This window comes from Scomber japonicus, chromosome 2, assembly GCF_027409825.1.
Source record: "Scomber japonicus isolate fScoJap1 chromosome 2, fScoJap1.pri, whole genome shotgun sequence".
In the NCBI taxonomy this organism is placed as follows: Eukaryota; Metazoa; Chordata; class Actinopteri; order Scombriformes; family Scombridae; genus Scomber; species Scomber japonicus.
The window spans coordinates 29,205,886-29,233,817 of NC_070579.1; the positions used below are offsets into that span (position 1 = coordinate 29,205,886).

At 37.4% G+C, this 27,932-nt stretch overlaps 3 protein-coding genes and 1 long non-coding RNA gene across 4 annotated transcripts; all 4 read left to right on the forward strand.

Annotated features, from left to right (window-relative positions):
• The first annotated feature begins 2,774 nt into the window (after positions 1-2,774).
• LOC128366294 (polymeric immunoglobulin receptor-like) lies at positions 2,775-5,973 on the forward strand. Its single transcript, XM_053326980.1, has 6 exons — positions 2,775-2,811; positions 3,133-3,459; positions 4,072-4,392; positions 4,621-4,941; positions 5,114-5,434; positions 5,825-5,973. Exons 1-6 carry the CDS (start codon positions 2,775-2,777, stop codon positions 5,971-5,973), a joined length of 1,476 nt encoding a protein of 491 aa, XP_053182955.1.
• A 164-nt stretch (positions 5,974-6,137) lies between these two features.
• On the forward strand, positions 6,138-7,172 carry LOC128371737 (uncharacterized). Its single transcript, XR_008322819.1, has 3 exons — positions 6,138-6,222; positions 6,323-6,384; positions 6,652-7,172. It is a non-coding gene; the product is annotated as an uncharacterized LOC128371737 (long non-coding RNA).
• Positions 7,173-9,046: 1,874 nt separating this feature from the next.
• On the forward strand, positions 9,047-13,149 carry LOC128366305 (polymeric immunoglobulin receptor-like). The gene is made up of 6 exons (XM_053326991.1): positions 9,047-9,135; positions 9,422-9,480; positions 9,693-9,782; positions 9,897-9,953; positions 11,878-12,204; positions 12,784-13,149. The coding sequence occupies exons 1-6, from the start codon at positions 9,047-9,049 to the stop codon at positions 13,122-13,124; spliced, it is 963 nt and encodes a 320-aa protein (XP_053182966.1). The 3' UTR covers positions 13,125-13,149.
• A 12,006-nt stretch (positions 13,150-25,155) lies between these two features.
• On the forward strand, positions 25,156-27,931 carry tekt4 (tektin 4). The gene is made up of 7 exons (XM_053332109.1): positions 25,156-25,689; positions 26,507-26,577; positions 26,707-26,850; positions 26,982-27,068; positions 27,179-27,314; positions 27,402-27,556; positions 27,718-27,931. Exons 1-7 carry the CDS (start codon positions 25,156-25,158, stop codon positions 27,929-27,931), a joined length of 1,341 nt encoding a protein of 446 aa, XP_053188084.1.
• The last annotated feature ends 1 nt before the right edge of the window (position 27,932 follows it).

Consider the following 27,932-nt stretch of genomic DNA (forward strand, 5'->3'; position numbering starts at 1 on the left):
ATCACATATGTGTGGCACCTTATTTCATGACTTGTGTGCAAGGTGGATATTGAACTTGAAGCAGAAAGGCAAACTCATGCATGAAAATTATAAAACCAAATCCTGACCCACATGCAACTATAGCATCTCAGTTTGAACTTGCCAGTCACCAAAGAGATTGGCGATCTCTGTATATAGAGTGTTCTTTTTTTCTGCATCTCTGTAATTGTACAATGATGTGTAGAACACTATGTTGTGTGAAGAAAGAGCCACAATCAGTTTATCTTCCATTATTGATGTGTTTCAGGTGGGAAGAAACTATTTGAAGCATAGGTTGACATGTCAGAAGACTCGGTTAAACTATACTCAACTTTTAGGTTAACCACACCTCACCGCAGGTCTTCCATAGAGATTACATGACAGCTCACCACAGGACACACTTTGCCACTTTGCTGCTCTCTGGTGTGGTTTCGGGGTTATATAGGTTAAATTCCAAACTCCCATAATGCAACTCATTTGCATTTTATTCATTCTCAGTTTCCAGACTCACTCCTTGGTAATCACCCCCATCTTTCAAACACCATGCCTCCTGAAAGTAGGTTTGTATCACTGAAGAAAGAATTGTGTGGGAGTGTGCAACTACTAGGTGTTTCTTGAGCAGCTGTGTGTTGTTTCAAGTAAATAAGATAATAATGAGTTGGATAAATAAAAAGGCAAAAATCTGTCAAGGTAGTTGGTTTGTCAAAATCAGTTGGGTACACACTGGAAAAGCAGGTGCTCAAAGGAAAATTGTAATGTGTGTGTGTGTGTGTGCGCGTGTGTGTTTGTCTTGGGTTGTAGTTTGAGAAGACCACAACACACGCGTCCTGCACGCTGCCGACATGCAAACAGGCCACACTGCAGAAACCCAGCTCACTATAGCAACACCCAACACCCCTTGGCAACCCAACCTGGCAACAGCCCAGCTCCTCTTGGCATCCTTGCTAATTCAGGACGCAGTTAACCCTCTGCACTGGGGTCTTAATGTTAGCCTTTCGGTGTGAGAGTGTGTGAGACATGGAAACAGTCTGTGCTGCAGTATGCGAGAGGCACAGCTGAGTGGTCAGCTGGAGTGGAGGGAATGGCTGAGCTCAGGGAAAACATACACGTATGCTCTCGCCCACATACACTGGCATTTTATAATGCACTGGCCAGGGTGGGGTCAGTAGTTTTAAAAGGTGGCTTAATATTTTAGTTTGTTAGTCTGGCTGGTTTCTTGGTGTCTGTAGGAAATATGACACAAAGACTGATAAAGTCAATGAAGTTTACATAGACTTAAAAATAAGAAAATATGATTCATTATCATAATACTGACAGTCTCTTATAATTTATGTTACAACTCTATGACTATGTATGGAAGCTGTATCCACTGCAATAAATGCTCAGTGTTTCCAGTCACTCCATCAGAAGAGAACATACATGTTTATTCTTCAGTGCTCAAGTGAATCCAGAAAACAATAATACAATATAGCAATTATCATTAAATGAACTGATTAATGATTTTGTTGTCTGTCTTTAAATGATGTATACATGTGAATCTATTGACTGCACTAAAGAAACTGTAGGTGAAAATTATGAGGTAATCAGTATTTGTCTCTTGTTTCAGTGTTTACACTTTGCATTAAAAATTAGACATCATTGGTAAAAAATCATGAACAGTAAAAATTAAAAACCTCTTAAAGTAACCACTTGAATCCAATTTAAAATGTATTAGTTTGTTACTTTTATATGAAACAAACATATTACAATAAATCACATTGTATTTTAATAAACCAATTAAATCAAATTAAATCACTGAAATTCAAATATGATGAAACTTTATTTAACAGTTGAAAAAGAGCGTATGTTATCTAAAAGCTCTGTATGAATAAACCTTTCTTTCTGTATACAGTCGGTCTAATGTCATGTTGAATACTAGTTGTCAGCAGTTAAAAGTTATACTAACCCTAAACAAGAAAGTCACAGTCACACAGCAGGGTGGAAAATGAATAGCCATTTTTAACATTTTGAGGACATGATGGAATCAGCATCTTATAAAGTAGTTCAGACACTCAACATTGACACACATTAGAAGTTGGCATACATGGTATATTTTCCCTAGTATATATGAACAAGGCTCCCTCTAGTGGTGACCGTCTCTCCAGGACGACCACCACCCATTCTCTCTCATAGCCTCTACGTACCAGATTGGCCCTCTGCTACCTGAAATAAAAAGTCTTACATGCATATTCAGACTGAATGAGCAGCAGAATTTTTAATCTTTAAATAATTTTGCTTAAACCTGCTTATGTTTGACAGAGTGATGCTGTGTTTAGTCCCATAAATTGAGCAGCATTGTGGGCCATCCAGTGATATGTAGTGTTCACAGCATCAACTTAAATCAGATCGTAGCAACACATCCTTGAAGAATTGCAAGAGCATTAATTACTGTTTCAACTAAATAAATAAAACACAGACTGGGCCTCTCTATGCAGTCATAGGAACATCTCTCTCTCTCTTTAGTTTTCACAAGATGGGGAATAAACAGTGTGAAATACAGATTGAAAAGCCCCCTCTGGGAAATTTGGGGTCTGTAATACTGGGCTGTACAAATAAAAGGGACATGACTTAACCTCAAATGACTTCAAAGATATAATAATAACACTGGTGATCTAAATGCGGAAGTGAAAGTTTTCAGTCTTTTAATGCCACCCTCACTGTTACCAGTATAACACACACATCTCTTGTGGTTTCTATTTCTTTGCAACGGCACGAAGATGTGGAGCCTTCAAAACCAGCTGTTCACCCTGTGTAGTAAGTAATATGAAGTAACTAAATATGTCTGTTTTGGTGCAAATACAAGATGTCTGTCTTGATCTTGGTATTGATTAATTCATTATACAGTAGTAACGCATACAAATGTATTCAAATGTTTATAAATGGATAAGAAGGTAGCTAAACCTTATGTCTTCTACATTATCTGTTTCTGGTGTTTTTTTACATTTCATGTTGATTTCTCTTTACAATTTTTTAGTTTAGTGACAAATGGATAAGAAGATGTACAAACCTTACTTTAAGAAACTACATCTGTTTCTGGGTGTTTTTTTTACATTTCATGTTTTTTTCTCTTTACAGTTGTTCTGAGTCATGTCACCAGTGCAGCAGGGTTGATCCATGTGTCTGGATATGAAGGGAGAGAAGCTAAAGTTTCTTGCCGCTATGGACAGGGATATGAGTCTTATGAAAAATACCTGTGCAGGAATGACTGTGGTGACGCTGATGTTCTGATTACGACCACAAAAGGAACGAAAAGCAGATACTCCATCTCTGATGACAAAAGTAATAAAGTCTTCACAACAATAATTTCTGATCTCAGTTCTACGGATGCAGGGAAATATTGGTGTGGGGTGACCAGGACTGGAAAGGATATCTACACTGAAGTAAAGCTGGATGTAAAACCAGGTAAATAAATAAACTCTGTGCTGAATTAGAAGTCTGTGGTGGAATTTAAAGCACATATTTAATTAATTGTTGTCCAGTTTTAAGGCACTTGTACTTTATTTGAGCACTTTTCTGTTACTTTATCCCCTATATTTCTGAGGAGAAAATTGCACTTTTTTGACATCGGTCTATTTATTGACAGATATAGTTACTAGTTACTTTAAAGACTCATGTTTTGTATACAAAATATATCATTAGTGTGTTAAATATGAAGCAGTGCCATAGATTTAACTGTCCAACAATATGTTAGTTGGTTAGAAAATACTGTAGCTCCACACTGACTAGCTTTAGCATTTAAATGGTCCTCTTATATTAATATATCAATAATAATAATCCAGTAGTAATATAACAAAGAGGTTATGTTGTGCAATAAGCACTTTTACTTTAGATGTTTTAAAGGCATTTAGCTAATAATACTTTACTATACTGTAAATAATATTTTAAATGAAGGTCTTTGACTTATAACTGACAGTATTTTAACAATGTGATATTACTACTTTTACTTAAGTAAAGAATGTGAATATTTCAGTCTGCACTTTTGACCGTCTGTTATGTTGTTTGTCTTACTGGCAGACCACTGCTGTGAACATTTCACCAAAGTCCAAGATTATGAGGACAGTTCAGTGTCCGTCAGTTGTCCATACGAGTCTGAGGACAGGGACAACCTGAAGTACATCTGCAGAGGAAACAAGCCCTCCACATGTCTGCAGGAGGCAGTAGTCACCTCTAACATCAAACAAAATGGACAGTTCAGCCTTAATGAGGACAAAACTTCGAGGAAGTTTACAGTGACCATTACAAGTTTGACCCAAAAGGATTCTGGGATGTACCTTTGTGGTGTCCATAGAAACACCGGCCTGGATGTCTTCTCTGGTGTTAATCTAGAGGTCAAAGGTGAGAGGTCATGGCTCTCATTCATCACATTGCAGTAAAATATTTTGACAGCCCGAAGAAAGCATAGTTTAATTTAAAATAGATATTGAGAAAAAACTGAGAATTTTCTCTTATATCTAGTTGATCTGAATATGATAAACATTCAAATGTGGTGCGCACCTCATCCATCTCTAATCTAACTTTTTAAATTCTTAAAACATTTTGTTCAAACCTCCTTTTCTTTGACAGAGTGGTGCTGTGTGAAATCCTATAATCGGAGTGGCATTGTGGGACTCCCAGTAACCATGGAGTGTTCCTATCCACCGCAGCACAGGACAAACATGAAGTTCCTCTGTAAGGGAGACCAACGTAAAAACTGTAGGGACATGGTGACGAGTCAAAGCAGCTCTTACCAGACTGACCACAGGTTCACACTGCAAGATGATACTGCTTCCATCTCATTCCTGGTCACCATTAAAGAGCTGAAAGCAAGTGATGCTGGGACATACTGGTGTGGTTCAGACCGACAGTGGAGTGCTGGTAACTACGCCAAGATTCAACTGTCTGTAGGTAAGATCATGAAATGAGCAACAGACAATATAGCTGAATAGATGAATAAAATCTTTGAAGGTGGGGTGCAGCATGAAAAATATTCTAGTCCATTTCTAATCTGACCTGATTGTAGGCTGCAGTGTTATTCAGTTCTTAAAACATTTTGTTCAAACCTCCTTTTCTTTGACAGAGTGGTTCTGTGTGAAATCCTATAATCTGAGTGGCATTGTGGGACTCCCAGTAACCATGGAGTGTTCCTATCCACCGCAGCACAGGACAAACATGAAGTTCCTCTGTAAGGGAGACCACCGTAACAACTGCACAGACATGGTGACGAGTCAAAGCAGCTCTGACCAGACTGACCACAGGTTCACACTGCAAGATGATGCTGCTTCCAGCTTGTTCTTGGTCACCATTAAAGAGCTGAACTCAAGTGATGCTGGGACATACTGGTGTGGTTCAGACCGACAGTGGAGTGCTGGTAACTACACCAAGATTCAACTGTCTGTAGGTAAGATCATGAAATGAGCAACAGACAATACAGCTGAATATATGAGTGTAGCTGTAAGTTACGTCTAGGTTTGTGTGTCTCAGTGGTTCAGGAGACTCAGGTCTGCATCACGTCCACCACGACAACTTGATTCTATTTCACACAGGCTCCGCTCTCTACTGACCTCTGTGGGTAATATTCTGTAAAAATGCCCTTTTTGCAGTAGAAAATGTGGTAAAATTGTCTCACAAGTATATATGTCTTTCGTTCAATCAAAACTCATCATCAGATAAACAGTAATTAGTGCTTGTTTAAGTTGAAGTTGAAAGTGATTTTTTAATGTGTTATTACAAATGTCTTGATTTAATTTACTTTTCAGAATAAGCTGATTTCTCGATTTTCCTCTAACAGACTTTCAACAGCAGACCAGCACTGTGGAACCAGTCGGATCACAGGTCACACAAATCTCTGGTGGACCTATCAAAGGTGTGTGTACTTCTTATAATCACCTTCTGGAGGTAAATAACGGTTCACACAGTCACATTGTCCATACAAGGTAAACCAATGTTAAGGGTATGGCTTGACGTCTGGTTAAGATTATGGTTGGAGTTATAGTCACAGTGAACAAAGCTAAATAATGAGTAGGCTGTTCAGGATGTGTTCAGGAAGTGTATATTGTCATTGTGCTCTTTTTGTCTTGCTAGATGCAACACCCTTTCACATGGTGGTTTTCATTGTGCCTGCCGTGCTACTCATTCTGATATTTGCCTTGGTCGTACTTTATAAATACAGATGTTCCAAAGTGCAAGGTATGAGTTACACAAAATACATGCACACAAAGTTAACCGGCAAACACACACAAATGCATATAAACAAACTGTAACTACTTATTGTTCTGTGTGTTTTCAGGAACCAACATGAACAGAATCACTGAGACAGCAGACGGAAAGGAAGTGAAGAGTGAGGACAATGTGAGAAAATGAAACTTGCAGCCTTTCTAGTGAAAACAAAAGACTGCAGTCTTTATTACAGTCAACATTACACAGATATAGGACAGAAAGATCATACTGATGATATCATAACAAACTGTTAGTATAGGCGAGTATATGAAATTGTTTGTATTGAGGATAAGACTAATGGAGAAGTGATGGGATCATCAAAATCTATGGGAGAGGTGGTAGAATGTGCTGAGCAACCTCAGGGACTAAAACTGATGGAGTTTTGTTCATTGTTTTTAGGATTATGAAAATCAAGATGTAATGGTGAGATCAAAGCGGGGGACTTCTGAGCAGCACAGCACCTGGCACCGACGTGATGAGGATGCAGGTGAAGATCAACAAGATTCTTTGTACCAAAACTTCACAACAGAAGATGACATCTACTGTAATGAAGTTTATATTAAAGCCAGTAACAGATGAATAGTATACATGACTTTGGTCAAATCTGCATTTGTGCTCAAATGATCCTGTTTTTGTATTGTCTTCATACAAAAACATTTTCATGTGCCATCGTGGTTTAGCTTTCTGTCTGTCTGAATGAAAACCTATAGCATGTTGTGTTGTGATTATTTGTACAGAGTTGATTCATTCGTCAGTGTGTACATGCTTGTTGTTTGAACTCTGATTTTACGCTGTAGTCGTTACTTTTGCGCTCGTCATGATTGCTTTGTTTTAAAATGAGAAACAGTTCAACACACCTGCACTCCGTATAAGAAATTGTGAATAACCATTTCAGGCAAATGCCCCAAATATAAGTTACTTTTATACATGTATATGCACCTTTTTAAAAAGTGAAATTAATAAACAAAACCAAGAAGAACAAGAAATACTTTAATGTGTCTGTATTCAAAATGTTCAAATGTTCAACACAACTAATATCTTTTACTTGCAAGGCAAATAGGCTTTGCAAAGTTGTCAATGTTGGGTAGAGGTCACTAGTGATATTTTTGCATCACTGACTGCATCAGCACAGTGACCACAGACAAAAATAACTTTTAGCTCTATCTGATACAATAAATGTATTGTACATTGTACCTTGTATTAAATAACTATTAAATTAAATGTATAATTGAAATGTACATAAAAACACACGTTGGTTCTTCAATCCTCATGAGGACTATTGACATAGGGCACTCCCTCATTAGTACTAAATCTTAACCATCACAATGAAATGCTTGACCCTTACCCTAAGTACAAAGTAAATCTAATTCTAACATTAATTATTAAACCGAGTTTCAAAACGCCTTTGTAAATGAGGGAAGGTGGTGATGCTAGTCCATATAGGGTTATACAGGAAACAAGATGCTGGGTCGGTAAGGACCCCGAAATAAGGACAGGGAGACCTCTTCTTTCCCAGCAGATCTGATGGCTGCGGTGCTTTATTAGACACTCAGTGTTGTGACAGTTCTGAAAATAATAATAACAAATCATATTATACATATCATCCTCTTAATAATAATATAATGGTTTACATAAACAGAAAAATATACACAATTATCTTCTGTGCATATACAGCAATAATAATAACATAAACAAACCACTAGCAATACATTTAACCATATTACTGGGTTACCTGATCCAATAGCACCATCTACTGGTTAAACCGAATATAAAATAACACTTGCACACAGCGCACATGTTGCCACACACCCACACACACCCCGCGAGCAATTAACCACATGAACTGCAGATATGTTACAGACTGTTATCTAACAGTACACACAAACAACTCAAACCAGCAGAATTCATATTATACTCATACACAATGCTAAACAACGGACATCAATTACTTCCCGGCGGAGGAATACACATAGGCCTACAGGAGTTAACAAGGTGCGTCGTAAAAAACACAATATATACAGAACAACTCTTACTTCGTGAATCCACTTAACACTCGGAGTGTCCAAATAAAGGCGTTTCCAAACAAAAAACAACCTTAATCCCAGGAGAAATACAAAAGAAGTCCCACAGGTGTAGCAAGGTGTCAAAAAGTCTGTCCACTCGGCTGTAGGCTGCTTGGCTAACCACTACACTGGGGGTAATTGCGTCACACCCCAACAGAGAAGGAAGAAGGGACCCGGGGCACACCTTCAAAATAATAGATTTTATACAGCCTTGATAATCTGTCCTAAAGTGAGAACCTGTCACAATGTCCTCACTTGAAAACAAATGCCCTACTTCCAAGTTCTAAGACTCAAGTTAGTCTTCACAAAGACCGATGTACAAGTATAGTTAGACAGCCCTCTGCTGGTCCTGTTTTACTGTTACACTGAATTCTGTATTATACACTTTTGATGTAGTATGCACTGTGAGAGTAAGGGATCTGGCAGTTTCAAGCAAACAGCAGTGTGTTATATTTTTAATTGCACCTCACCATATGTGTTAAATCTCTCAATCCAGCATTTACATCAACAATCTACTCAAATTTCAAACTGTCACACTCATCCTATGATGACCTTTTAGGGACCCTAAGCAGATTTTTTTCATTTGGGAGCAGATCCAGACCACTAAACGGGAGAAAAAAGATTTTCACATCACATGATATCAGAGTCCACATGTCCTGACATTAGGGTTGGAGTGAAGAATGGAGACACATTTTCCAAGGGATATCTGCAGCTAAACATTACAGCTAGGCATGGACCATAGCCATAAAATCAGCACTGCTGGGCAAACTGACAGTGCCATAGGAGGAGGGTTAGAGGAGGACCTGGTCATGGAGTGCAGGTAACTTTTCAGTTTACCTGAAATTTAGGCTTGGCTCAGACTTGCTTGCACATTCCAGGAATGTGAGTTGGAACTCATCATGTTGTTGTTAAACATTTTATTTAAAATAGATATTGAGAAAAAACTGAGAGTTGTCTCTTACATCTAACTGGTCTAAATATATTAAATATTCAAATATTGGGCATACCATGAAACATATTCTCATCCATTTCTAATCTGACCTGATTGCAGGCTGCAGTGTTATTCAGCTGATTCATTGATTGTGCATAAGCTTTTCCTCTTACAGTCTTTCCACAGCAGACCAGGACTGTGGAACCAGTCGGATCACAAGTCACACAAATCTCTGTTAGACCTATCAAAGGTGTGTGAACTTCTTTTAAACACCTTGTGGAGACAAATATCTGTTCACACAGTCACATTATGACCACCAATGTATGTTCATGGTATTGCTGGATTTATCGTAAAGATTGTGGTCAAGATTTTTCTAAATGATGATGTGTGTTCAGGAAATGTATATTTTCATTGTTCTTTTTTCTTTTCTTTTTTTTTTTTGCCAGATGCAGCGCTCATTCGAACTGTGGTTGTGCTACTCTTTCTGACACTTGCCCTGGTCATACTTCTTAAAGATAAATGTCACAAAGTGCTAGGTATGATTTACACAAAACTTACACACTTGACCATGTGCACAAAGTCAAACAGCAAACACACACATATACATACAAACAAACTGTGCAACTAATTATTGTTCTGTGTGTTTTCAGGAATCTACATTAACAGAACCACTCAGACTGCAGAAGCGGAGGAAGTGAAGAGTGAGGGTGATGTGAGAAAATTAAAGCCTTGCCAGTGTACACAAAAGTCTGCAGTGTTAATTATAGTCAGCATTATACAGACACAGCATACTGATTATTTCAACTGTTAGTAGGGCTGAATAGATGAAGCTGTTTGTGTTTAGGTTGGGACTTTTGGAAAGGGGATCATCAAAATCATCATACGGGTTTATACTCTTTAAACCATGAATATGCTGAGCAAATTCCATTACTGACTGCCTGTTAGACTATTAGATTTCATTTCTAAGTTAGTTGGTGTTAATGGTGACATCAGGAACTAAAACTGATTGAGTTTCATCCTCTTATGGAGCATTAATGTACTGTAGATCATTTCATGGCTACCTATCTATTCAACTTTGATGAGATTTGATTTAATTGCTCTAAAAAAATAAAGGTTAGAGAGTCACAAAAAACATGGAAGTTCTTTGGTAAGTATGAAGAATTAAAAACCTCTTAAAGTAACCACTTGAATCCAATTTAAAATGTATTAGTTTGTTACTTTTATATGAAACAAAAATGTTACAATAAGTCACATTGCATTTTAATAAACCAATTAAATCAAATTAAATCACTGAAATTCAAATTTGATGAAACGTTATTTAACAGTTGAAAAAGAGTGTATCATCTGAAATGAGTTTGTTATCTAAAAGCTCTGTATGAATAAACCTTTCTTTCTGTATACAGTCGGTCTAATGTAATGTTGAATACTAGTTGTCAGCAGTTAGAAGTTATACTAACCCTAAACAAGAAAGTCACAGTCACACAGCAGGGTGGAAAATGAATAGCCATTTTTAACATTTTGAGGACATGATGGAATCAGCATCTTCTGAAGTAGTTCAGACACTCAACATTGACACACATTAGAAGTTGGCATACATGGTATATTTTCCCTAGTATATATGAACAAGGCTCCCTCTAGTGGTGACCGTCTCTCCAGGACGACCACCACCCATTCTCTCTCATAGCCTCTACGTACCAGATTGGCCCTCTGCTACCTGAAATAAAAAGTCTTACATGCATATTCAGACTGAATGAGCAGCAGAATTTTTAATCTTTAAATAATTTAGCTTAAACCTGCTTATGTTTGCCCGAGTGATGCTGTGTTTAGTCCCATAAATTGAGCAGCATTGTGGGCCATCCAGTGATATGTAGTGTTCACAGCATCAACTTAAATCAGATCGTAGCAACACATCCTTGAAGAATTGCAAGAGCATTAATTACTGTTTCAACTAAATAAATAAATCACAGACTGGGCCTTTCTGTGCAGTCATAGGAACATCTCTGGCATTCTTTAGTTTTCACAAGATGGGGAATAAACAGTATGAAATCCAGATTGTAAAGCTCCCTAAGGGAAATGTGGGGTCTGTGATACTGGGCTGTACCAATAAAACGGACATGACTTAACCTTAAGTGACGTCAAAGATATAATAATAACACTGGTGATCTAAATGCAGAAGTGAAAGTTTTCAGCCTTTTAATGCCACGCTCACTGTTACCAGTATAACACACACTTCTCTTGTGGTTTCTATTTCTTTGCAACAGCACAAAGATGTGGAGCCTTCAAAACCAGCTGTTCACCCTGTGTAGTAAGTAATATGAAGTAACTAAATATATCTGTTTTTATGCAAATACAAGATGTCTGTCTTGATCTTGGTACTGATTAATTCATTATACAGTAGTAACGCATAAAAATGTATTCAAATGTTTATGAATGGATAAGAAGGTAGCTAAGCCTTACATATTCCTTACGTACTTATCTGTTTCTGGGTGTTTTTTTTTAGATTTCATGTTGATTTCCCTTTACAATTTTTTAGTTTAGTGACAAATGGATAAAATGTATAAACTTTACTTTAAGAAACAACTACAACATCTGGTGGGGTTTTTTTACATTTCTTTTTTTTTCTCTTTACAGTTGTTCTGAGTCATGTCACGAGTGCAGCAGGGTTAATCCATGTGTCTGGATATGAAGGGAGAGAAGCTAAAGTTTCTTGCCGCTATGGAAAAGGTTATGAGTCTTATGAAAAGTACCTGTGCAGGAATGACTGTGGTGACGATGATGTTCTGATTACGACCACAATAGGAAAGAGAAGCAGATACTCCATCTCTGATGACAAAAATTCAAGAGTCTTCACAACGATCATTTCTGATCTCAGTTCTACGGATGCAGGGAAATATTGGTGTGGGGTGACCAGGACTGGAAAGGATATCTACACTGAAGTAAAGCTGGATGTAAAACCAGGTAAATAAATAAACTCTGTGCTGAATTAGAAGTCTGTGGTGGGATTTAAAGCACATATTTAATTAATTGTTGTCCAGTTTTAAGGCTCTTGTACTTTATATATTTCTGAGGATAATATTGCACTTTTTTGGAATCGGTCTATTTATTGACAGATATAGTTACTAGTTACTTTAAAGATTCATGTTTTGTATACAAAATATATCATTAGTTTGTTAAATATAAAGTAGTGCCATAGATTAAACTGTCCAACAATATGTTAGTTGGTTAGAAAATACTGTAGCTCCACACTGACTAGCTTTAGCATTTAAATGGTCCTCATATATTAATACATCAATAATAACAATCCAGTAGTAATATAACATTATGTTGCATAATGAGCACTTTTACTTTAGATGCTTTAAAGACATTTAGCTAATAATACTTGCAAACTTTAACATACTGTAAATAATATTTTAAATGAGTGTCTTTTACTTCTAACTGACAGTATTTTAACACTGTGATATTACTACTTTTACTTAAGTAAAGAATATTAATATTTCAGTCTGCATTTGTCTGTGATGTTGTTTGTCTTACTGGCAGACCACTGCTGTGAACATTTCACCAAAGTCCAAGGTTATGAGGACAGTTCAGTGTCCATCAGTTGTCCATACGAGTCTGAGGACAGGAACAACCTGAAGTACATCTGCAGAGGAAACAAGCCCTCCACATGTCTGCAGGAGGCAGTAGTCACTTCTAACCTCAAACAAAATGGACAGTTCAGCATTAACGAGGACAAAACTTCGAGGAATTTTACAGTGACCATTAGAAGTTTGACCCAAAAGGATTCTGGGATGTACCTTTGTGGTATCCAAAGAAACACCGGCCTGGATGTCTTCTCTGGTTTTAAGCTGGAAGTCAAAGGTGAGAGGTCATGGCTCTAATTCATCACATTGCAGTGAAACATTACATTTACATTACACACAAGCTTTGAGTTTTCTCTTATACTAGTTGATCTAAATATGATAAACATTCAAATGTGGGGGTACCTCATCCATCTCTAATCTGAATTGACTTTTTTTCGTGCTAGACCTATCAAAGGTGTGTGTACTTCTTATAATCACCTTCTGGAGATAAATAACTGTTCACACAGTCTCATTGTGATCACATTATAGTCCATACAAGGTAAACCAATGTTAAGGGTATGGCTTGACTTCTGGTTAAGATTATGGTTGGAGTTATAGTCACAGTGAACAAAGCTAAATAATGAGTAGGCTGTTTAGGATGTGTTCAAGAAGTGTATATTGTCATTGTGCTCTGTTTTTCATGCTAGATGCAGCGCCCTTTCACATGGTGGTTTTCATTGTGCCTGCCGTGCTACTCATTCTGATATTTGCCTTGGTTGCACTTTATAAATACAAATGTTCCAAAGTGCAAGGTATGAGTTACACAAAATACATGCACACAAAGTTAACTAGCAAACATACACAAATGCATATAAACAAACTGTAACTACTTATTGTTCTGTGTTTTCAGGAACCAACATGAACAGAATCACTGAGACAGCAGACGGAAAGGAAGTGAAGAGTGAGGACAATGTGAGAAAACGAAACTTACAGACTTTCTAGTGAAAACAAAAGACTGCAGTCTTTATTACAGTCAACATCACACAGATATGGGACAGAAAGATCATACTGATGATATCATAACAAACTGTTAGTATAGGCGAGTATATGAAATTGTTTGTATTGAGGATAAGACTAAAGTGATGGGATCATCAAAATCTATGGGAGAGGTGGTAGAATGTGCTGAGCAACCTCAGGGACTAAAACTGATGGAGTTTTGTTCATTGTTTTTAGGATTATGAAAATCAAGATGTAATGGTGAGATCAAAGCGGGGGACTTCTGAGCAGCACAGCACCTGGCACCGACGTGATGAGGATGCAGGTGAAGATCAACAAGATTCTTTGTACCAAAACTTCACAACAGAAGATGACATCTACTGTAATGAAGTTTATATTAAAGCCAGTAACAGATGAATAGTATACATGACTTTGGTCAAATCTGCATTTGTGCTCAAATGATCCTGTTTTTGTATTGTCTTCATACAAAAACATTTTCATTTGCCACCGTGGTTTAGCTTTCTGTCTGTCTGAATTAAAACCTATAGCATGTTATGTTGTGATTATTTGTACAGAGTTGATTTATTCGTCAGTGTGTAAATGCTTGTTGTTTGAACTCTGATTTTACGCTGTAGTCGTTACTTTTGCGCTCGTCATGATTGCTTTGTTTTAAAATGAGAAACAGTTCAACACACCTGCACTCCGTATAAGAAATTGTGAATAACCATTTCAGGCAAATGCCCCAAATATAAGTTACTTTTATACATGTATATGCACCTTTTTAAAGAGTGAAATTAATAAACAAAACCAAGAAGAACAAGAAATGCTTTAATGTGTCTGTATTAAAAATATTCAAATGTTCAACACATCTAATATCTTTTACTTTGCAAAGTTGTCAATGTTGGGTAGAGGTCACTAGTGATATTTTTGCATCACTGACTGCATCAGCACAGTGACCACAGACGAAAATAACTTTTAGCTCTATCTGATACAATAAATGTATTGTACATTATACCTTGTATTAAATAACTAATAAATTAAATGTATAATTGAAATGTACATACAAACACATGTTGGTTCTTCAATCCTCATGAGGACTATTGACATAGGGCACTCCCTCATTAGTACCAAATCTTAACCATCACAATGAAATGCCTGACCCTTACCCTAAGTACAAAGTAAATCTAATTCTAACATTAATTGTTAAACCGAGTCTCAAAACGCCTTTGTAAACGAGGGAAGGTGGTGATGCTAGTCCATTTCCAGTTATACAGGAAACAAGATGCTGGGTCGGTAAGGACCCAGAAATAAGGACAGGGAGACCTCTTCTTTCCCAGCAGATCTGATGGCTGCTGTGCTTTATTAGACACTGTTGTGACAGTTCTTAAAATAATAATAACAAATCATATTATACATATCATCCTCTTAATAATAATATAATGGTTTACATAAACAAAAAAATAGACACAATTATCTTCTGTGCATATACAGCAATAATAATAACATAAAGAAACCACTAGCAATACATTTAACCATATTACTGGGTTACCTGATCCAATAGCACCATCTACTGGTTAAACCGAATATAAAATAACACTTGCACACAACGCACATGTTGCCACACACCCACACACACCCCGCGAGCAATAACCACCTGAACTGCTGATATGTTACAGACTGTTATCTAACAGTACACACAAACAACTCAAACCAGCAGAATTCATATTATACTCATACACTGTTGTGTCGACAGACTGTGTGGGAAATATGCCTTTTTGGTAAAAACGACAAGCGGAGTTGCTGGCGAACAGCTTATTAGCAGCAAGCAGGGAAAACACATCTGCTCCTGAGCAGCTCTTAGCTCACACTGATTTACTCTAATACTGTTAGCGCCCTCTAGCGAGGGAGAGAGGTCATAGCCACGTGACCCCAGAACAACAGGGCAGGACAAGTTCTACCTTTAACTTCCATTTCTTTCAAACACCACATACACAATGTTAAACAACGGACATCAATTACCTCCCGGCGGAGGAATACACATACGGGAGTTAACCAGGTGCGTCGTAAAAAACACAATATATAGGCCTATATACAGAACAACACTTACTTCGTGCATCCTCTTAACACTCGGAGTGTCCAAATAAAAGCGTCTCCAAACAAAAAACAACCTTAATCCCAGGCGAAATACAAAAGAAGTCCCACAGGTGTAGCAAGGTGTCAAACAGTCTGTCCACTCTGCTGTAGGCTGCTAGGCTAACCACTACACTGGGGGTAATTGCGTCACACCCCAACAGAGAAGGAAGAAGGGACCCGGGGCACACCTTCAAAATAATAGATTATGTAGCCTTGATAATCTGTCCTAAAGTGAGAACCTGTCACAATGTCCTCACTTGAAAACAAATGCCCTACTTCCAAGTTCTAAGACTCAAGTTAGTCTTGACAAAGACAATCTACAAGTATAGTTAGACAGCCCTCTGCTGGTCCTGTTTTACTGTTACACTGAATTCTGTATTATACACTTTTGATGTAGTATGCACTGTGAGAATAAGGGATCTGGCAGTTTCAAGCAAACAGCAGTTTGTTATATTTTTAATTGCACCTCACCACATGTGTTAAATCTCTCAATCCAGCATTTACATCAACAATCTAATCAATTTGTTTTATCCATGAAATTAAAGAAGAGGCTGTAATGTCTCCTCAAAACAACTCAGTCATTAGTTTTCACAGAACAGGAAATGAACAGTGTTAAAAGTAGTTAGATTTAATTCTTCATATATGTGATCAGTCCATCTATACATTTGTCATCCTGGTTTTCCATGCTGTGTTTCTGCAATTTTGCTGCCTTGTTCTATTTTGTACACAAACCATCGATTACACATCTGTTCACTCTGGGAGAGGTATTCCTCCTCTGTTGCACCTCCACAGGTTACTTTCATTTTTTAACAGATTAAAAATTTTTAGAGAGTGTTTCCTTATGTGAATTGGGGGTTTAAGATTAGAGGATGTTATATACGATACAGACAACATTTCTGATTCATGATATTGGGCAATATAAATACAATTAACTTATATAATAATATCAAGCAGTGCCATATATTAAACTACCCAACAATATGTTAATTGTTTAGAAAACAGTGTAGCTCCACATTGACTAGTTTTACTACTTAATAACTACTTATATGTTGATATATTAGCAACAATAAAACATTGATGATCTAAATGCAGATGTGAGAGTGTTCAGCATTTCAATTACATTCTTTGTGGGTGTAGCAAGGTCGATATAAGACACACTTATCTTTTGGTTTCTGTTTCTTCAAAGATGTGGAGCTTTCAAAACCTGCTGTTCACCCTGTGCAGTAAGTCATTTTAAGTAACTAAATATATCTACTTTTATGCAAATGCAAATGTGTTCAAATGTTTAGTAAAAAATGGATAAGAAGGCATGCAAACCTTACGTTTTACATCTTTTTCCAAGTGTTGTTTTACATTTCATGTTTTTTTCTCTTTACAGTTGTTCTGAGTCATGTCACCAGTGCAGCAGAGGTGATCCATGTGTCTGGATATGAAGGGAGAGAAGCTAAAGTTTCTTGTCACTATAAGGAAGATATTAAGTCTCATGTAAAATACCTGTGCAGGAATGACTGTGGTGACGATGATGTTCTGATTAAGACCACAATAGGAAAGAGAAGCAGATACTCCATCTCTGATGACAAAAGGAAAAGAGTCTTCACAGTGATCATTTCTGATCTTAGTTTTACAGATGCTGGGAAATACTGGTGTGGGGTGGAAATTATCGGAATCGATATCTTCACTGAAGTAAAGCTGAATGTAAAACAAGGTAAATAAATAAACTCTGATATTTGATTAATTGTTGTCCAGTTTTTCACTTTTTCATGTATTTTTGAGGAGCGTGTTGTTTTTTTGACAACCCTCCATTTATCCGACAGATATAGTTACTAGTTACTTTGAAGATTTTTGTTTTGTATACACAATATATGATCAGTATGTTAAATATAAAGCAGTGCCATAGATTAAACTGTCCAATAATATGTTCATCGTTTAGAAAATAGCGTAGATACATACTGACTAGCTTTAGTGTTTAATAATTATTTATATGTTGATATATTAGCAACAATAATCCAGTATTAATACAATAACAATTAATAACACTTACAAGGGTCATTAATGATCACTTTTACTTTAGATGCTTTAAGGACATTAAGCTAATAATAATAATTATGTAGTTTAACATACTGTATATAATTTTTAAATGCAGGTCTTTGACTTCTAACTGGCAGTATTTTAACACTGTGATATTGTTAATTTAACTTAAGTAATGTAATTATGTTGTTTGTCTTACTGGCAGACCACTGCTGTGAACATTTCACCAAAGTCCAAGGTTATGAGGACAGTTCAGTGTCCGTCAGTTGTCCATACGAGTCTGAGGACAAGGACAACCTAAAGTATATCTGCAGAGGAAACAAGCCCTCCACATGTTTGCAGGAGGCAGTAGTCGCCTCTGATATCAAACCAAATGGACAGTTTAGTTTTAAGGATGACAAGACCTCGAGGAAGTTCACAGTGACCATTACAAGTTTGGCCCAAAAGGATTCTGGGATGTACCTTTGTGGTGTCCAAAGAAACACCGGCCTGGATGTCTTCTCTGGTATTAAGCTAGAAGTCAAAGGTGAGAGGTCATGGCTCTGACTCATCATGTTGTTGTTAAACATTTTATTTAAAATAGATATTGAGAAAAAACTGAGAGTTGTGTCTTACATCTAACTGGTCTAAATATATTAAATATTGAAATATTGGGCATACCATGAAACATATTCTCATCCATTTCTAATCTGACCTGATTGCAGGCTGCAGTGTTATTCAGCTTATTCATTGATTGTGCATAAGCTTTTCCTCTTACAGTCCTTCCACAGCAGACCAGCACTGTGGAACCAGTCAGATCACAAGTCACACAAATCTCTGGTGGACCTATCAAAGGTGCGTGAACTTCTTTTAATCACCTTGTGGAGAAAAATATATGTTCACACGGTCACATTATGATCAAATTATAGTCTATACAAGGTAAACCATTACAATAGACAAGACATTTGAATGTGTGAGTATAGCTATAAACTACGTCTAGATTAATCCCCGATTTATAAACCATGGTGTCTCAGTGATACAGGAAGCTCAGATCTGCATCATGTCACCACAACATCCTGGTTTTCTTCTGTTGTCCTTTCTTCTATTCTCCTCACATTATTGACCACAAAATTAAAAACTCATCAGTAATTAGTGCTTGTTTAAGTTTTAGTTGAAGTTTAAGGTGAAAGTGATTTTTTTTGTCTTTTTTCAAAGGGTTTAAGTTCATTTGCTTTTCAGAAAAAGCTGATTCATTGATTTCCTTAAAATATTTTCCTCTTACAGTCTTTCCACAGCAGACCAGCACTTTGGAACCAGTCGGATCACAAGTTACACAAATCTCTGGTGGACCTATCAAAGGTGTGTGAACTTCTTTTAAACACCTTGTGGAGACAAATATCTGTTCACACAGTCACATTATGACCACCAATGTATGTTCATGGTATTGCTGGATTTCTCGTAAAGATTGTGGTCAATATTTTTCTAAATGATGATATGTGTTCAGGAAATGTATATTTTCATTGTTCTTTTTTCTTTTCTTTTTTTTGCCAGACGCAGCGCTCATTCGAACTGTGGTTGTGCTACTCTTTCTGACACTTGCCCTGGTCGTACTTCTTAAAGATAAATGTTATAAAGTGCTAGGTATGATTCACACAAAACTTACACACTTGACCATGTGCACAAAGTCAAACAGCAAACACACACATATACATACAAACAAACTGTGCAACTAATTATTGTTCTGTGTGTTTTCAGGAATCTACATTAACAGAACCACTCAGACTGCAGAAGCGGAGGAAGTGAAGAGTGAGGGCAATGTGAGAAAATTAAAGTCAGCATTATACAGATAGACACAGCATACTGATTATTTCAAGTGTTAGTAACGCTGAATAGATTAAAGTGTTTGTGTTTAGGATGGGACTATTGGAAAGGGGGTCATACAATCATAGGGGTATATACCCTTTAAACCATGAATATGCTGAGCAAATTTCATTACTGTCTTCCTGTTAGACTATTAGATTTCATTTCTAAGTTAGTTGGTGTTAGTGGTGACATCAGGAACTAAAACTGATTGAGTTTCATCCTTTTATGGAGCATTAATGTACTGTAGATAATGTCATGGCAACCTATCTATTGAACTTTGATGAGATTTGATTTAATTGCTCTAAAAGAACAAAGGTTAGAGAGTCACAAAAAACATGGAAGTTCTTTGGTAAGCATGAAAACTTTCATCAGATATTGGTGCTGACTCAAATGTCACAAAGATCAACAAAACTATTAGGAATGATCTTTCTTGGACCATGAAGGTTTACACTGAATTTCTGTTTTGCTATTGAACAAAGAGTTGAACAGACAAACTGACCTACTGACTGACATCATCATTCTTAGGCTCTGCTGCTAAAGGTGTAAAACGAATATAGTTTATACATTTAGGTTATTATACATATAAGTACAGAAATAATACACTTCAAAATATGTGCATGATAACTATTACATCTACAACATGAATTATTATCATACTTTTCGTTCTTATATGTTTATTTCTGTTGATTGCTTTTAGGATTATGAATATCAGGAAGTAATGGTGAGCTCACAGCAGAGGACTTCTAATCAGCACAGCACCTGGCACCAACATGATGAGGATGTAGGTGAAGGTCAATGAGATGCTTTGTACGAAGACTTCATGAAAACATCTCATCTACTGTAATCAAATTTACATTGAAACTAATAGCAGCCTAATGGTATACTTGGTCAAATCTGCATTTGCACCAAATTATCCTTTTTGTATTGTCTTCAGACAAGACATTTTTTATGTGCCACTGCAATTTAACTTTCTGACCTACAGTATGTTGTTTTGTGCTTATTTGTACAGATTTTATTCATCATTCTTATGTACATCTTTTTTGCTATAACTCGTATTTTACGCTGTAGTCTTTACTTTTGTACTCACCATGATTGTTTAGTTTTAATATGAGGAACTGTTTAACACACCTGTACTCCTTATAAGACGCTGTGGATAACCATTTCAAGCAAATACGCCAAATGTAAGTTATATCTTTATATACAGATATGTAGCTTTAAAGAAGTGAATAAATAAACAAAACCAAGAGAAACCTGCCATCACAGAGCAGTCATCATTGTTGTTTGCACTCTTTAAATGGGTATATGAAAACAATATCACCATTGCCATCGATTTTCAGTTCCAAAGATTTGATGTACTGAAACAAATAAGTGATTATTCTTATTATATTACAACGAGAGAATATATTCCAGAGATGTTCAAAGAAAGAGAAAGCAGTGCAGTGGAGTCGTGGCTATTACATAGATTTTAACAGATAAAAGCAGGTAGAGGTTACATTGTATGCCATCAGGTATTTCAGAGTCAAAGCAGAATATGGCACTGTTAAATGTACTGTATATGATGTATTTATTTTATTTTAATAACCTTATTTTAATTCAAAAGGCCATAGAGGAGGAATCTGTATTTACAATGATGTCCAGATTTAGAATATACACCAACAACACAAAACAACATTTGGTAAGTGAATAGAAGAAAATAACAACGAATTAATACAAAATAAGAAAAATGGATAAGACTACAAGCAAGTTCAAAACATTTACAATCAATTTAAAAAAAGGTCTGAGGCTTTTGATCAGCTGTAGTGGCTGCAGAGGATTCAAGTTTAAGGCCTTTTGCAGTTTGTTCCAAGCATAAGGTGCATAGTAAGTGAATTACATTTTTCCTGTTCCAGTTCTGATTAACAGAGCGTATAGCAAAAAACCTGTGAACCAAAATTCTGTGAGCAAGTACCTATATTGTGTGAGTTAAAAGAGATTAAATATAACGTGGCAGTGTCTGTAATAAGGCTTTATAGATGGATGAAAACCGGTGCTGATTTTGCCTTACCATCAGGGATGGCCAGCCAACTTTTTGGTAAAGAGGACAGTGGTGGGTACTGTAGGGATCGTTAGTTATAAACCTAAAGGCTGAGTGGTAGAGAGCATCCAGTGGTTTCAATGTAGATGCAGAAGCTATTCTATGAATACAATCCTCATAATCAAAAACACATAAAATTAATGATTCAACTATTCCTTTTCTCTGGTGAATACGGAAGCAAATCTTATTTCTATACAGAAAATCAAGTATTGTTCTTACCAATTAGTGCATTACTGTTACTGATGCTTGAAGTTAAGATCATGGATTCAGTGTCAGTGTTCTTGTCCTCTAGTTTAACACTAACTGACAGTTATGTGGTTGAAGTTGGAGTAATTCAAGTGAGGATTGCAGACATTTAGTGGCTGACTGGGGAGTGGTTGCAATACAACATAAAACTGTATTGTAATAAAATTAAAAGAGTTGGAAGGAGGTCACCAGTGATATTTTTGCATCACTGATTGCCTCTGCCTGGGGATTACAGATGAAAATAACTTTTAGCTCAGTCTAATACATTATTGTTTATTGTACCTGTTAAATAAAATGTATAATTGTGTTGGTTCTTCTATCCTTGTGAGGACCATTGACAGAGGGCACTTTATTGGTACCAAATGTTAACCATCACAATGAAATGCCTGGTCCTGTTCCTTGCTCTAAACTGAACCTAAACCCATTTCTAAACTTAACTCTAAACCCAAGTCACAAATTTTCCTGATGGTCTGTCACAATGTTAACAACAATGGGTCACAGGTGTGTTGATTGATTGATTGAAGGTAACAGGAGGGAAATGGAGTACCTGTGCACTTATTGAACTGCATAAATAGTATCTGTAGAAAGTGCCAGACAAACTAATAAGTATATAATGTGTGCTTCATCTTATTTCAGCTGATGTAACTGTATGCACTGTGAGAATAAGCAACAGCTGTGTGTTATATGTGTTATTGCACCTCACAATATGTGTTAAATCGCTCAGTCCAGCATTTACATCAACAATTTTATTATGTTCAAACTTTCAGACTGTTTCTATGATGACCTTTTAGGGACCCTAAGAAGAAATTTAAGTTGGGCCCCATGTTTTCTTCCTCTGGCTATCAATCTACATTTTACTTAATACTGTCATCAGCCAAAAATATGATGTTCAACAGATTTAAGCTTCATTACTTTTTCACCTTAGAGGAAGTATAGTTAAGCATATTTTTTGTGTGTCCCTTTCACATTTGTACCTCATATTGCCATAAATAGTTTGAAGGTGACACTAAAAACATTTGGAAGAATACATTTCAATCACTCTGACGTTGAATTCGTGACCATTGGAGATAAAGTTATACTATGATATATTTAAAAGAAATTATGAAAAAAAAATCACAAATGGATGTACTTATATGATAATTTTTTGATTAAAATACTGTTGGTAAGATTGCGGAAAAGACATTACAACATTTAAACACAATGTTCTCAACATTATAGAGTGTGAAAACACCTCACACCGTATCACAGTTCATAAGTGCTGTGAATAACCACATCTACTGCAGTTCCTGTTTCTTTGTAATAACACAAAGATGTGGACCCTTCAAATTTGCTGCTTTATTCTCTGCAGGAAGGTATTTGTATTGTATAAGCACTGCAATGCAATGGTTGCAAATGCAATGTCAGCCAGCTTTGTCCTGGTAATGCAAACTATCATGACTGTACACTGCAGTGTTGTTAAATTCCTAAATAATTTTGCTCAAACATTCTTTTCTTTGACAGAGTGGCGCTTTGTGAAATCCTACAACTTGAGCATTACTGTATTATGGGACTCCCAGTAAGCATAGATTGTTCCTACCTTCAACAACCCCTCTAAGGGGAACCAACATAACAACTGTACAGACATGGTGATGGGTCAAAGCAGTTCAGACCAGACTGACTATAGATTCATTTGGTATGCCATCATGCAGCCATATTTCGGCAGAAAGACTTTGATAGCTTGAGGCTGTTAAAGTTGTTGATCTAAATAAAGGACTGAGAGATTTAACACATATCGTGAGGTGCAATATTCTCAACACTTAACAAATTTAAACTGTTTCTGCAAAATGGTCAGTTCACACATTCTTGTCACATCCTGCCTTAGCTTTCTGTGTTTTAGTTCCTGTTTTATTTTGATGTTTTCTCCTTTTGTTGTTTTTACTATCAAAAGCTGTGCTTCATCTTCTGCAGTAAATTCTCTACACTAAAACAAATTCAGTGTTTTTGGCCTAATAAAGAAGGTTGCAGTTCAGCAGTGCAGCACATGTGATCCATGCAGTTGGATGTATGAGGAATGAGTTTGACCCTGAGGAGAGACATGAGTCTCATGAGAAGTATGTGTAGGAATGACTGTGGAAATCATTATGGTGTTGCAATTAAGACAACAGAAAATAAGAGGAAAAACTCAACCTGTGATACCAAAGAGAAACACATCTTCACTGTCACCATCTCTCTGACCATCTATTCATACATGTCCAAAATAGAAGTGCCTGTTTTATATGTTAAAGAAAAAACCTGTGTGTGTGTGTAACTGCATGTTTACTTTATGTTCAACACGCAAACATGAACATATTTCTCTTCTTTATACTGAAGATATGTTTACATGGCAACCAAACAAGTTCATATAGAGATTTAGACATCATCATTCCAGTTTAACCTTTACACAATTCAGGTCAAATTCAACCAACTTTTATGTTTGAGAGCAGTAAAAATGTTCTAAATGTCATTGTTCTGAAATGTTATGGCATTTCATGAAGTTGCCCAGAATATGAGAAAATGGAAATATTTCAACTGTTTTGTGCAGCTGATAAATATGTTTTGTCTTCAATTTGACAAATACTCAAAATTCAAAAATCACCATTCAAAACTACTTATGCTTTCTCCACATTTAATAACATTCATTGAAATCATTCTGTGTATTATGTTCTCCTAGTTTATGTATCATGAGGTCACAATGTAGCTTGTTATAGTTATTGTCAGTGATTGTTTTTTTTAATCCATTATAGCATGAAACCTAAAGAAGAGTATGAACTAGATTTTTTAGTGATTATGTACATTGTGATATTCTGCTTCTGTCACCATCAGTTCATTTGATAATTAATCACCTGAGCCAAAGCTGCTCCTGCCAGCGCCTGTAACCAGGCAACACCAAACAAACATAAAAGGCCTCAGGACTGTGAAAACCGCTCACCACTGATGCCAATTTAACCTCTGGTTTGTTTCAGTTTGATTTGTTTTTCTATATCCTATTAAGTATCCCATAACTGTAAGAACATGAGCTCGGAGGTTTTAGTGTCACGGCCGCACATTGACAGCAGAGCTGTGGCCCTGGGGGTCCTGGACCTGGAGAAGGAGCCTCCAGTACAACCGGAGGTCCCACAGCCGTCCTTGGGCTCAGCCACCGCGGGGTACCGCTCCGCTAAATACACCCCGGCTGAGTGGTACTCCAAATACTACAGTATCCTCCAGCAGGCAGAGTCCGACCAACACGAAGCCCGGAGAATCCAGCGGGGGTCCAAAACTCTGAACCAGGAAACTGAAGCTGCCACTTTGAGGACTCAGGCCGAAGGAACAAGTCATCTGGGAGAGAGACTCCAAGAGATCCACCACTGGAAGTCTGAGCTGCAGCGGCACATCGACCAGTTGCAGGCCGCTACTGAGTCACTGCTGGCGCTGAAGACGCGGCTGGAGAGGGCGCTGGACGCCACCGAGACTCCGTACGCCATCGCCACCGATAATCTGAATTGCAGGACAAGAAGACTTGGACCAGACCTGGTCACAGACACCGTGGAGGAGGAGCTGTTAAAGGTGAACATGGAGGTCAATGTGAACTGGAGATGTTCGTCAAACTGAAACATCACTGAAGATCATTATGATCACTGTCACTGAAAAAAGAAAGAAATTATGAAAATATGTAAAATAGGAATTTGGAGCTAAAAATACATTAATCAATTTTAGAACTAAAAGTGATAAAGATGCAGCAAATATCTCCACTGAATGAACAAAAATGACTAAATGAACACTGATTCAACCAGCAGTCCACAGTGTGAACATACTGAGTTTACAATCACTTAAGATAAAGTGACAACTGAGAAGATTGAACTAACTTGGCATTCACAATCAATTATCAAAATTGTTGTCAATTAATTTTCCATCAGTTGATTAATCAGTGTTTGAATCATTGTTCTTGCTCTATAAAATAATCCATTCATGGTTGTTTCGAGCTGCAACAATTAATCAATTAGTTGATATACAGAATTAATTGGCAACTGTTTTGATAATTAATAGTTTTGAGTGACAAATACTACAATTTTCTGATTTGTTTTGTCTTCTATGATAATAAACTGACTATCTTTGCATGGTGGACTGGACTGTGAGTTTTAGGAAACAGTGATTGACATTTTTCAATATTTTCTTGACATTTTATAGACCAAACAACTAATCAGTTAATTGAGAAAATAATCGTCTGATAAATTGATAATCAAAATAATCATTAGTTGCAGCCTTATTTTACAGTAACTGGCTTAAGGCCAAATATCTCCTGGATTCAGTGTAACAGTGAAACAGCTCCAGCAGAGGGCTCCATATGACACATGAACCATGACTGTGACTGCGTGTTTTGTAGGAAGTGGACTTGATCAGGAGCATCCAGGCTCTTCTGAAGAGAACCACAGCTCAGGTTGTCAGCCAGATCAAGTGAGTGTCAAACCCAGTTTATTGGAAGCTAAGCTGACCGACATGAGAACTTATAAAATGTCATCACTGGTCCTCTTTTGATGTGTGTGTGTGTGTGTTTGTGTGTGTGTGTGTGTGTGTGTATATCAGAATGAATCGAGAGGCTAAGCAGATGCTCGAGTTGGACTGGTCTGATAAGTTCCAGGCCTACAACTTTGATGAGCACAGTGGGAGATACACTAACATGAGTCCAGATACACGGCACCAGCCCAGCTCAGCCGCTATGCAGGACCAGTGAGTCTGTGTATTAATACATGACATGTAGTACCAGTCAAACGTTTCTCATTTAAGGGATTATAAATGGTGAATAAAAATGAGGAATTGTGTCATTTATAATGTCCAATCTAACTTCTGGTCTGCTGCAGGATGTGTAACCGTACGTCATGGACAAAGTTCACACAGGACAACCTGTTTAAGGCCTTTCAGGAGGAACAGGCCACTAACAGTCTCAGGTCAGAGCTCAGACAGATTAGCCTCAGTGTAAAAGGAGCTGAAAGTGACACTGTGGTACATTGTTTTAACATGTCCAGTAAAAAACTGGGCTTCTGTTTGTGCGTGTCAGAGTGCTGGTGGAGCGAGTGCTGCTGGACACCACTGATGATCTGAGAGTCCAGTGCTCCAATGTGGACCAAGCCTTCAGCCAGCGCTGCGTGGAGCTGACAGAGGCCAAGATCCAGCTAGAGATGAGGCTCACACAGGTAGACAGACAGACAGACAGGCAGACAGGCAGACAAAGACATTGACTGATCGACTTTAATTGATACTGTATGATCATATGTGTGTAGACCTTGGAGCAGATTGGGGCCCAGGAGAGGAACATTGTAGTTCTGCAGCAGGCCATCCACAACAAAGAAGCTCCACTTCGAGTAGCTCAGTCCAGACTGTACCTTCGCTCTCTCAGACCCAACATGGAGCTCTGCAGAGACGAACCCCAGCTCAGGTAGACACACACACACACACACACACCTACACACACACACACACACCTACACACACACACACACACACACACACACACACACACACACACGTAAGCTCATTCTATTGATCTGTTTATCTTCTTTCTCTCTCCATCTCCTCATTTGCCACCCGTGTCTGTAGTTTGGAAGGGGAGGTGAGGCAGATTGATGCCACCCTGGCATCTCTGCACCAGCAGCTGAGCGAGGCCAGAAGTTCCCTGTCCCACCTGGAGGAGTCTCGCATGGCCCTAGAGAAGGACATAACGTGTAAAACCAACTCGCTGTTCATCGAGAGAGACAAATGTATGACTCATCGTAAACGCTACCCAACAATCTCCACACTATCAGGATACTAAA